This window comes from Medicago truncatula, chromosome 6 (genome assembly GCF_003473485.1).
Source record: "Medicago truncatula cultivar Jemalong A17 chromosome 6, MtrunA17r5.0-ANR, whole genome shotgun sequence".
Taxonomy (NCBI): Eukaryota; Viridiplantae; Streptophyta; class Magnoliopsida; order Fabales; family Fabaceae; genus Medicago; species Medicago truncatula.
In genome coordinates, this window is record NC_053047.1 from 32,503,881 (window position 1) to 32,516,107 (window position 12,227).

Here is a 12,227-nt window from a genome sequence, read left to right on the forward strand (position 1 = left end):
TTTGGTATCTTAACTTTCTCTCCTTACACATTTTGGTCCTTTTCGTTAGTTTTAATTCAAAAACGTTAGATTTTCTTCATCCTCTTCTCCTCCTCTTCATCTTCACATCATCTCCGTCAACCTTCAACAACAAAAATTCGAGAAAAATTCGAGAAGAAAAGAAAGAAAATCTAACGTTTTTGAATTAAAACTAACGAAAAGGACCAAAATGTGTAACTCAGAGAAGTTAAGATACCAAAATAAATCAAATTTTAATTAAAGGACCAAAGTGATACTAATTAAATAGTTAAGGGACCAAAAACATTTAACCTATTTTTTTTCTATTTTATCAATTGATCAATACATACTCAAATAAATTACATAGGCAAAAAGAAACTCAACCATAAAGCATTAATTAGGGGCATAATTTAAACAACTCTAAATATTACATTTTTCACAAGTTTAATTTCTTCACAACTCATTTCCTTTAAGTTTAATTTGTCTATATCACTCACACTATCCACGGCAGTTGCAACATCGTAATTGCAATAAAATCCTTCATTGTTGGATTCATCAGCATCTTCATCACTTTAAGTATTTTCTTCCTCTACACCATAACTGTTGTCCAAGCCCTATAAGTCAAATTTTAACATCAAATTTATAACATTATTTGCATCCATTGAATTAATTTGGATCCTCTCAAGAATTTGAAAATTCCATTTCGAGAGAGATGGAGAGCATAGCACTATTTGATGCATTGAATAGTTTAATCACAAAATTACCTACTCTCTCTCTCAAAAAAAAACCGCTTAAATTTACTACTTCTTTTTAAGATAAGCTAATAATCCACATACACCCTCAATTAAATAAATAATCAAACAGAAAATTTATAATACTACACTACACTTTTCAGTTAAAAAAAATGTTCACCTCTTCTGGGTTACCTCCAGCGAATTCGGTTTCTGGCTCTTCATAAAAAATAGTCAAAATTTAATCTACATCCATTATGTCTTTAGATTGTAGTACTTGATCAAATTAATTTTCATTAAAACAAAGTAGCATAATAGTGAACTAATTCCATTATAAAATTTGTAATTTTCAAATGTCAATTTCACATTATAACATTTCAAAATCAATATAATTTATTTGTTAAAAAAAAAAAAACCTACAACATTTCTGCATTTGCATTTCTGTTTCAGAAATATTGTAAGATAAGAAATCAATGTAAATCTTACCTTTCTAGGAACGAAATTTGTGTCAGATCTAATTGTTTATGCCTGATTCAGCAACACTTTAACTTAATTCTAAAACTACCTTTGAAGAAATTAACAAGTTGTTGAACTAAAGAAGAAGAGTTGATGTTCTTTGTTCGAAACTGAGTAGGGTACGCGAGAAGAAGAATAGTTGATGTTAAGCTTTTTTTTTCTGGGTTTTCTTATGTTGTGAGTTCTTTGAGTTCTTTGCGGTACACGAGAAGAAGAACATAATTTGATGTTTTAATCAATAACCAGTGTGTGACAAGTACTTTGTGTAACGCCCTATTTGACTATTTGATTATTTTATTGAGTTTAGAGTCTATTTTTATGACTTATGTGATTTATATGATAATTGTGATGTGTTGTTGATTTACTAAGTGGCTTATTTTATTATTTAATAGAATAAGATTTGAAAATAAAATAAAATTAAGTTGTGGGGGCTGTTTTGGAGTTTAGAAGAGTTTAGTGGAATATTTGGAAATAAGATAAAGAGGGCTGAGGGAATAAATAGGAGAAAGTAGGTCATAATAGTTTTTACGTGAAACAATTATTTGGAGAAAAAGGGAGAAAACAAGAGAAGAGAAGAACCTAAGAGGAGAAGCTTGCAATTGACTAACCTAAGGTAAGGGTGGGACTAAACTTCTTTAATTGTAAGTTGTGTAATTCTGAAATTGGATTTAACATGTTGTAGGATGTAGTTTTGGAGATTTAAGAATTAGGTTAAAAGTTGGAGAATTGGTCAATTAGGAGTATAAACCTGTTAAATTGATGTAAAAATAGTGTCAAGACCTTAGACTATTCATAGAACAATGATTAGAATCAGTTTTAAGGTTAGAACCATTGAATTGGATGAGTTTTGAGAAAATCTGCACTTCTGCCCGAGCTGTCATTCATCGCTCGCCATAGCGAGCAGATGATCTCGCCTCGCGAGTGATGAACTTCATCGCTCGCCTTGTGAGTAAAACCCCTCGCCTCGCGAGTGAACTTTTTGTCGCTCGCCATTGCGAGTGAATCACTCGCCATAGCGAGTTGCCTAGTAAGGAAAACGTGATTTTGTGGATTGATGTTAGAGGTCAAATTTTAGATGGTTTTGAGTGTCTTAACCTGTTTAGGAATGATTATGAAAGTTTTTAGATTTAATTTGGACATAGTGAAGTCAGAAAATGGGATTTTTGAGTGAAAAATGTCAAACTCCCGAGAGCAATCAGATTTAGCTCGCCATGGCAAGTAGCTAACTCGCCATAGCAAGTACCCTTTTTCCTGAACTCGCCATAGCGAGTATAGTGGCTCGCCTCGCGAGCTACTCAGTGGCAGTCAACCTTGTTTAGGGTTCTTGCGATCTTTGTCGCGCATGATGTTGAGAGTTGATCTTGGGGTAGAGATGGAAGTTAGTTATTAAGTTACAGGCATACAGAGAACCTAAATCAAATGATTAATGACTGTTGAATTGTTTAAAATATTTGTATAATGTGTTGAAAATGTATGATATGGAAATTATTATTGTTTATATCATTCTAGTTATTATTGATGTTGCTATGTTGCAAGATATTTATGTTGATGTCTCTGCTGTTGATGAATCATTATAGTCATTAAGTTGCAAGTGTTGGTTTAAGTTGTAAAGTTGTAAGTTGTTATTCCAAGATATTGGAGTCATATAAGTTGTTACGTATTTATTATGATTTATGTTGAAGATTTGTTTAAACTGGATTATTAATAAGTTATTTAAGTTGAGACCATTGTGCCAACACGATGTTGAACTTAGTTGTTTTCCGCTGCAATAAGATTTAATTTGATGACATATGATGATTGAAATATATAGTAATTTTGCTATATTTATGATTATAAGAAGTGTAACATCCTGTTTAGTTGTTTTACTCTGATTTATGCAAAAAAATTCAAATTGGAAAAACGGGGTGTTACACTTTATGGTATACTGAAGAAATGAGGAGATGCAATAGTAAGCTTGAAAAAACATTAAAATAATAAATTGAGTTTTTTTTTATTGTTTTTGTTGCCAGTTCAAAATCGACAGATGTCCTGGGTAAAGGTACTTTTTCATAGTGGAAAAAAAGTCTCAATTCTCAAATTAAACGGCACCATAAGTTCATTGTGCTATTTTTTTTAAGGAAAGTTCATTGTGCTATTGAAACACAACTTTGAACACCAACGCCGTAGACCTACTAAATACACTATAGAAACGTTAGTCTTTCTCTCTTCCCTTCCATTTTTTCTTCTATCTTTCTCTTTCTACTTTTGCTAGAGTCGTAGTAAAATACATTTTAAATTTTGCATAATAACTAAATCTGATCACTTCCATAACCCAACAACATGATATAAAGAGTCCTAATTTTTTCTTTAAAAGCACAATCGATTTATTATTAATATTTTTCTCAACATAAGCAATAGACTTCTTAAATCTTGTTTTAGGCTACAAAGCTCTATTAATGGCATATAATTGTTGAGAGTGATAAAAGTGATAGAATAGATGCGAAAAATTGATGATGTGATCGAAAGAGAGTTAAAAAAATATATACTAAATATAAGTTTGAAAATAAACAGTGTATAAATCTTATATGGATAAGGCTAAAGAATGTCTTAAGGACATGTGTTAAGCATTCAAAAATTTATAAATATTTATAAAATAAAAAAAAATAAGTGATATAATCATTATATGACTAAAAGTACTCCTCCATCTTAAATTAAATGAATCATTTCATTATTTCACATATATTAAAAAAAATATATAACTGTAAAAGAGCGAAAATATAGTTTTAAATAACTTTGTTAAGTATTGATTGATTTGAGTTATGATAATATGAGACAAAATATTATAGACATATACGACACCACAATATTATTACATTTTTTATTTTTATTTTTAAATTTTTTTCCTTTTTCTCTTTCTTCCTTTACCTTCTATCTCTTGTATTTCTCTCCATCATTGCCGACGACCAGCATCCTTCATGCTCTCTATCACACCTCACTTCTCATCGACAACCAACCATCGACGCCGTCTTCGTCATTCTCTCTCGCACACACACACACACGTGACCTCTATAACCGCCGAGTTCTCACCGGAGACGACCGACCGACGTCGTTCTCGGCATCTCTCACACACTTCTCACCGGCAACCACACTAACAACATCAACATCAACATCGTTCTCTCGCTGCTGATCTAACTGTCGTTGCCTGAACTCTAAGTGGGATATGGAATTTTTAAGCCGTCGTAACTCCACCGTCTTCAACAAAACAGTGGTTGTATGGGTAAGAGAGCTCTGAGGAAGGAGAAAGAGATAGAGGAAGGCGTGTGAGATTCAGGCTAAATGGGAGAAAGTAATGCAGTTTGCAATTACTCCTTTGCCCTTTCTTATATGTCAAAATTACAGGAATACCCTTAAAGTGATACAGTGTCTGCATATCATTTATCATGCATTTAAATTTGAAGATATGAAATCAAAAATAGTAAAATTAATATTAATTAGAGTTATAGTTTAAAAAAGTAATTAATATTATACTCAAAAGTGAAATGAATCAGTTAATATAAGATTGAATAACATTTTATATTTTTAAGTAAAAATTTCTATCTGATTTAGGGTTTATTTATGGGTTTTGTTACCTTTATTTACATGATTTTGTTACAAGCCATTCATAAAGATGTTTTTTAGCAACCTACACCTTAAGGTATGATTTCCACTTTTTAGTTATAACTTTATTAAAAAACACCTTCATAAAAATTTATTGATCTCTATGTTCATAGAATATTTGTTAAAAGACACCTCGATAAAATGTGTCTTCTAACAAAAACCTTGTTTATTTATATATTTACCATGAGAACCTCGCGGGGTTTTTTTATTCAAAAGAATATTTGGGGAATTTCGTTGACCACGTTGAGAGCATAAAGAAAAGTATGGTGATATGATATCTAGTAGGTAGGATATCTGACATAGTAATAATAAGGGTACTCTGTTCCCTTCCTTCAAAAAAATAAGGGTACTATGTTCCCTCTAATTCTTATCGCATCACTCGGTGAATACAAGCAATAGTAATTTTCTTTATAGAGAATTCCTTCAAAAAAAAATTCTTTAGAGAGAATATTAGCCCACTCATACCTTAATAATAGATCTAGAAAAAAAAATAGTGAGAATATTAACGTACCTTCAAAACAATTATTCCCTCTTACCTTATAAAATTTATACTAATATTTCGGTGTATTTTGGATGTTATATGTAACATATGGGTCATACTGATGAAGCGTAAGATAAGCACAAAAGAGTTACGTTATTTTATTGAATTTTTTAGTTTATTGCCACGAGTTCCACTCACTCAGGGTTTCGTGGAATATGTTCAATTAATTATTTAATATATAATTGTTTAAGGAATTTAGGTTGGTTTAACCATGTTATAGAGATTAATTAAGTTGACAAAGAAATACATAATATATCTAATGTTTGAGGTTTAAACTTCGGCCACCGTAAAAAATGTTATCCTATAACCCTAAAACGTTTTTCTTTCAAAGTATAATATTTGATTTTTTGTTAAGAGTCCCACATCGGATAGGAGATGGTCTGACAATATATTTATAAGTGGGGGCAATCTTCACCTCACAAGCCGGTTTTGTGGAGTTGTGTTAGTCTCAACCATAATTTCTAACATGGTATCAGAGTGTCTTCAAGATCCATTGGCCACCTGCTATCAGGTTACCGCTATCAGACCACCCACCATTTATGTCAACGAACCAAGCTCAATAATGCTGATTGTGGGGAGTGTGTTAAGAGTCACACATCAGATATGAGATGGTTTAACAATGTATTTATTAGTGGGGCAATCCTCACCTTACAAACCGATTTTGTGGGATTGTCTCAGACTCCACCACGATTTCTAAGATTTTTTATTAATGTCAATTTTGGTGGATTGAATCTATAAAGAGCTTTACTCTTAAGTATAAATGGGGTCCAACAACAGATGGATTGCACCCGTGAGATAGTTTTCATTAAAAAAATTTATTTATCCTATGAACATCTCATATCCCACGTGCTTGTACCTTAATAATTAAATGAAATTAGTCTTGTTTACTTCTTTACTTGTATATATATAGAGTAGAGGTAATTGATCAAACCATCAAAACACATACACAATATTCATACTCATTAAGCAAACCATGAGTCCCGTTTTATCCCTAACCCTTTCTTTCTTCCTTTTTACTTTCATCACCAATCTCTCACCAAACAACGCTGTTCAACCAGTATTTGACAAACATGGTAACCCTCTTACCCCTGGTAACCAATACTACATTTTACCAGCAAGTGATAACCCTAGCAGTGGAGGACTAACCCTAGACAAAGTTGGTGATTCAGTGTGTCCACTAACTGTCCTACAAAATAATGCTGTAACTGGTTTACCAGTTAAATTCACCATACTAGAAAACAGCACTAGTAACATCGTTACCGGTACCGATCTTGAGATCGAGTTCATTAACAAGCCAGATTGTGCTGAATCTTCCAAATGGTTGATGGTTGTTGATCATGTCACTCAACTAAGTTTTGTTGGTATTGGTGGTCCTGCAAACTATCCTGGTGTAGAATTAATTAGTGGAAAATTTTTAATTTTGAAACATGGATCTGGTAATGCTTATAGGGTTGGATTTTGTTTGGATACAACAGGTGATTGTGCTTATCTTGGATTACAAGAGTTTAATTCTGGTGAAGGTGGATCACGTTTGATTTTGACTGCAATTAATGCTTATTCTGTTGTATTTGTTGATGCTGCTTCTATTAAATCTGGAAATAGTGCAAATAGTGCATTACCTATTTAGTATGGGTTTTAATGAATAAGTGGAGTAATTGTATTTATTCCTTTCTTATGATGAATAATTGTACTTGTTTTGATCAAAGAAGTTGATCTTGTATTCCATTATCCTATCTTTTTATTTTTTTTGTTGATCTTGCATATTTAATTAAGACTTTTCCTTAAAAAAAAAAATTAAGACTTTGTCCATGATTTATGACATAAAGTGATAAAGTTCGACTTTATAACTTTAAAGATATTATTTGAATCAGCAATGCTATATGGCGAGTTAATTCCTCGTGAATCCACACGAATGACCATACAGTTTGTGCTATATGATCGGATTGACAACATGTTTAATCTATCAAAGACATACATTAAGTATAAATCATATGCTTGATCTAGTGGTATTGGTTTGAGATCTCGGAGTATGCTCCTCCTCAAGATCTCAGGTTCGATGTTTTTATTTTATAAAAGTATAATTTGCTCGAATCAATCTTTAATACTCCATCCGTTTTAAAAATGAGTGTCGCTTTAACAAATTGCATACAGATTAAGAAATAGAATAAAGTAGTCAAATGTCGTAGCAATTTTACCAAATTATCATAATCAACTATTGATTTGTTTTTCATTAAAAAAAAAAAAAATACTTTGAAAATAATGTAACATAGTATTAATTGAAGAGTACAATTGAAAAGAAAAAATTATTATTACATTGAAAACTGAAAATGACATTTATTTTAAAATAATTTATTTTAGCTAAGTATTATTTTTCATGAGATCCACGCGGCTGGGTTATCATATTAAAAAGAATATCTAATTTCTGAATTCAGACATAAATAAATATGGTGTGGTTAGGATATCTGACATAGTGGCGATGTAGACAGCTCGATAGTAATAATGTCTCCCTCAATCCATAGCAATCACTCGGTGAGTACAAGTAGGGATGGAAGTAGGCCGTCTAGAAGGCCCTACAACCTAGTCTATAACAGGTTAAGTTAGGTTAGATTTTTTTTTTAAATAAAGTATGTTTAAGGTTTTTTTTAAATATATTTAATTTAAAAAGTCTGATCACAGGTCTCTTAAAAAGTTTCTTAAGCTTATTAGGTCGATCTATTTAACTAATATGATTAATATTATTTATTATTATATTATATTTTATACTTTGAATTAAAATATAAATATGTAAATTTTTCAATAATTATTTAAGCTTTATTAGTATATATTAATTTTTTGCATATATAAACGTATTATTATAAACTAAAATTGAAATATGATACAATATATAGTCGAATTCCCTAAAACCTCGTGTTGATTATCAAAAGAGAGTTTAATCTAATTGAACTATTAGTTCGCTAGTCTATTTAAACTTTAGATCACATTGCTTATTTAAAGATGTTCATAAGATATATCCTTTTAAACAGGCTAGCAGGCCGTATCAGGCTTACAGAAGGTCAGGCTAAAGCTTAAAAAGTAGGTCTATGACAGGCCGCAGGCCAGAGGCATTAAAAATATATGGCAGGCCAGGCTTAGACCTTGTAAAGCCTAGCTCGACCTAGCCTATTCCCATCCCTAATTACAACCAAACCATATAGTTTTGCTTCTTAAAAGTATGGAATACACTTGGGTGTGTTATTGGCACCCCAATGTCATACAAGTGCTACCTTATACTTTGTGATATTGTTTTCTTGTAAAAGAATATTTTCTACTCTACTTGTTCCAAATTATAAGTTGTATTAACCATTTCATACGTATTAAGAACTGTAATTAATTTTTTATGAGAAAGAGAAATTAAGATTTGATTTACAAAATTATCATTAATAATTGAAAGAATATAGAGTAATAAATTGTTAGAGGTATAATATAAAAATATCATTAATGTTTTATTGAAAAAGCAATTTATAATTTGAGATAATTTTTTTTTCCAAAACAACTTATTGTAAGTTCAGATTACTGTAATTTTTTTTCAAAGCGACTTATTGTAAGTTTTGATTATTGTAAAATTTCCATAATCAATTATGGTTTTTCAGTAAAAAAAAAAAAAAACATTTCATGTAAAATTACTATATGTGAAAATCAATGTGAGTGTGTGATTTATTTTAATGAGATTTTTAGGCATTGCTTCCAGGCACGGATGCAAGTTCATCAAATTGGGGTGCTATATTACTCTAATCTCATTAAAATAAACTTAGATCCGTCCCTGATTGCTTCAACAAATACCTCGAATCAAGTTGTCTGGTTCCGCACCCTCTTCAACCCTCAAAGCAAGCACCTTCCCATATGACCTCACCTTCTTCGGCTTCGAACACTTTGTACTAATATGACTAGATTCTCCACACTTATAACAAGTCATGGTAGGGTTCTTACAATCAGCAACACGATGTTCCACTCCACCACAATTGTAGTATCTAACTTCTCCCCCATTTGGATTAGATTCACCGGTCACCTTCTTCTTTCCTTTATCGCCTAAAGTTTCATAAGGCTTACCACGATCCTGACCCTTGCTCCTCTTATCACTTACACTCTTGTAGTATCTTGCTCTAGCCTTTCTATCTTCGTCATAAATCCTACACTTGTTCACCAAAGTCGAAAACACTCTAATTTCATGAAATCCAATAAACTGCTTAACCTTAGAATGCAAACCACTTTCAAACTTGATACACTTAGATGTCTCCGCTCCCACATCATTATAATGCGAGCAAAAGCGAGAAAGTTCCTCAAACTTAGCTGCATAATCAACCATGAACTTGTTTCCTTGCTTCAATTCCAAAAAATCAATCTTTTTCTCACTCCTGACATCTTCCAGAAAATACTTTCCTAAGAAATCTTCCTTAAAAGCTCCCCACATGATAGCAACCTCTCCAACTTCCATCCTCTTTTCGAGAGTTCATCCACTAATGCCCGACCTCCTCCACTAACATATTAGCCGCCAATCTCAAGTAATCGATTACCATAGGGACGTAATCGATTACTTCAAGCCAGAAAGTCAAAATCAGCTTTTTTAAACGCGAATTTCCCCAATTAAGCACTTTTAAGGCCCCTCAATCAACTCTAGCACACCCAAAACATCACCCATGAACAAAACACTTTAAATAAGCACTTACAACACTTCAAATCATCGATTATGTATCCAAATTCATGATTTATACTCACTTTTTGATAAAATTCATGAACACCACTTAACCACGATTAAAACATGAACTTATCACCATAAAATCGTGAGGACTGAAACATTCAATATATTGGGAAAAATCCAAGTCCCACATCAGATAGATAAGACTCTTGAGAAGAGTATATAAAGAGGAGGCAATCCTCACCTTACAAGCCGGTTTTGTGAGGATGAGTTAGGCCCCAAATTTCAAGATGGTATCAGAGCTTGTCGAATTCATGGGCCACCTACCGATTCACGCACCAAGCCCAAAGAGTGCTGGGCGTGACGGGGGTGTATTGGAAAAAACCTATGTCTCACATCGGATAGATAAGACTCTTTAGAAGAGTTTATAAAGAGGAGACAATCCTCACCTTACAAGCTGGTTTTGTAAGGATGAGTTAGGCCCCAAATTTCAACAGAATACCCAAAATCATAACAACAAGGTAGAGCACGAAATCAACATCACTTCATCATCAAATTTCATGAACTTCATTCATTTTAGCTTAAAACTCAAAAACACTAACTCAACATAATCAAACTTAGATTTTCACACATCAACAACATGGTTTCACTAATAATCTCATACCCAACATAACAACAACAACTTGAGCATGGAATTGATACTAGTTCATCACAAGATTCATGAAAGTAGAGAAAAATTATACAACACATGACTACCCAATTTCTCAAAAATCCTATATGTTGAAAATAATCTACTCCCGTACCTCTTAACTCTTTAATAAAGTAGCCCCCCCTCTAGCTTGAGTCACCCTCTCCTCTTGAATCCAACGTGACATAAGTCACATTGCGTGTCCTTTTAAAGATCAGACAACAGCTTATTTCCTCATTTCCTCTTTCACATCTAAAATCTCCAAAAACTCTTTCAAATCAACCAAATCCCTAATTTCTTCCAGTTCAAATCAAACAACACTTCAATAACAAGTAAGTTTTCATAATCAAACACTATTAACATTTTATGTTTATATGTTAGATATTTCCTCTTAAATTAGATATTGTTTAGTTTAAGGGTTTGTTTAAATTTAGATTTTTTTTTTTTGTTGCAAAATATGAAACAGTGTTTACATGTAAATGACTAATGTTGCTTAATTATTTAGATGTAAGCATGTTTATGTCGTAGTTTTGAGTTTTAGGGTTTATGTATAATTTTCACTCCAATTGTTTGATGAAATGTTTGAATGAGTTTTTAATTCGCTCATGTATGCTTCAACGGTGGAAACCCTTATTTGTTCAAGGTTCAGGTCCATGCCACGCTAAAGGATCTAAAGGATCAACTAGACGAAATCAGCCAAGGATTTAACCTCGAAGACTCAAGGAGGGTGGAGGACATTCAATATGCACATGCTAGTTTATTACAGTCCGACAAGATAATGCTAATAGACGATGACAGCGTGAGGAGCATGTTGTCCGTTTATCGTCAGCACCGCTTGTTCATGAGGATTGAGATGAATGCTACGTTGCTATGATCGCCCGAAGATATTATCAAGAGTTCCATTCTTCCACAAGATTAAGTTTAGGTAGCATCATTATTATGCAGTGTCTTTATTTTGTTGGAATTTAAATTTAATTCTTGTTAGTTTGCTGAATATGTTGGTATTGAAGTGTCTTATACTTAGGATAAAGGTTTGCAAGTCTTTTTCAAAACTCAAAAGAATGAAGAGAACACAACATGTATTTTACCAAATCAACTATATAGGTTTTCACATCGAATTCCTTTTTATAGGATGAGCGTCACAGAAGGGAATGCACTTCTAAGGTGTTGTTTTGTGTTTGATCATGCTCCGCTGTCAATTGAAACTTGTTAGTTGGTAGGGCAGTAAGATTAAGTACAAAAGAATATATTGGGATACATTCCTTTATGTGGTGACTCATCCTATATGAAGGGGTTCAATGTGATAACCTATAAAGTTGTTTTGCTATAATACATGTGTTGTGTTCTCTTCATTCTGTTGAGTTTTAAAACAAACTTGCAAATTTTTACACTAAGTATAAGACACTTCAATGCAAACATTTTCGACAACCTTTCCAAAATTTAATT

At 32.3% G+C, this 12,227-nt stretch overlaps 1 protein-coding gene and 1 long non-coding RNA gene across 2 annotated transcripts; one reads left to right on the forward strand and one right to left on the reverse strand.

Annotated features, from left to right (window-relative positions):
• Positions 1-376: 376 nt before the first annotated feature.
• LOC112422884 (uncharacterized) lies at positions 377-1,499 on the reverse strand. Its single transcript, XR_003013308.2, has 2 exons — positions 1,215-1,499; positions 377-611 (listed from the first exon to the last, which is right to left on the reverse strand). It is a non-coding gene; the product is annotated as an uncharacterized lncRNA (long non-coding RNA).
• A 4,839-nt stretch (positions 1,500-6,338) lies between these two features.
• On the forward strand, positions 6,339-7,162 carry LOC25496609 (kunitz-type trypsin inhibitor-like 1 protein). The gene has a single exon (XM_013597173.3). It carries the CDS (start codon positions 6,395-6,397, stop codon positions 7,046-7,048), a length of 654 nt encoding a protein of 217 aa, XP_013452627.1. The 5' UTR covers positions 6,339-6,394; the 3' UTR covers positions 7,049-7,162.
• Positions 7,163-12,227: the final 5,065 nt, after the last annotated feature.

Excerpts from the sequence above, each read along its gene's own strand:
- LOC25496609 (XM_013597173.3), top strand. The coding sequence starts at position 6,395 with ATGAGTCCCGTTTTATCCCTAACCCTTTCTTTCTTCCTTTTTACTTTC.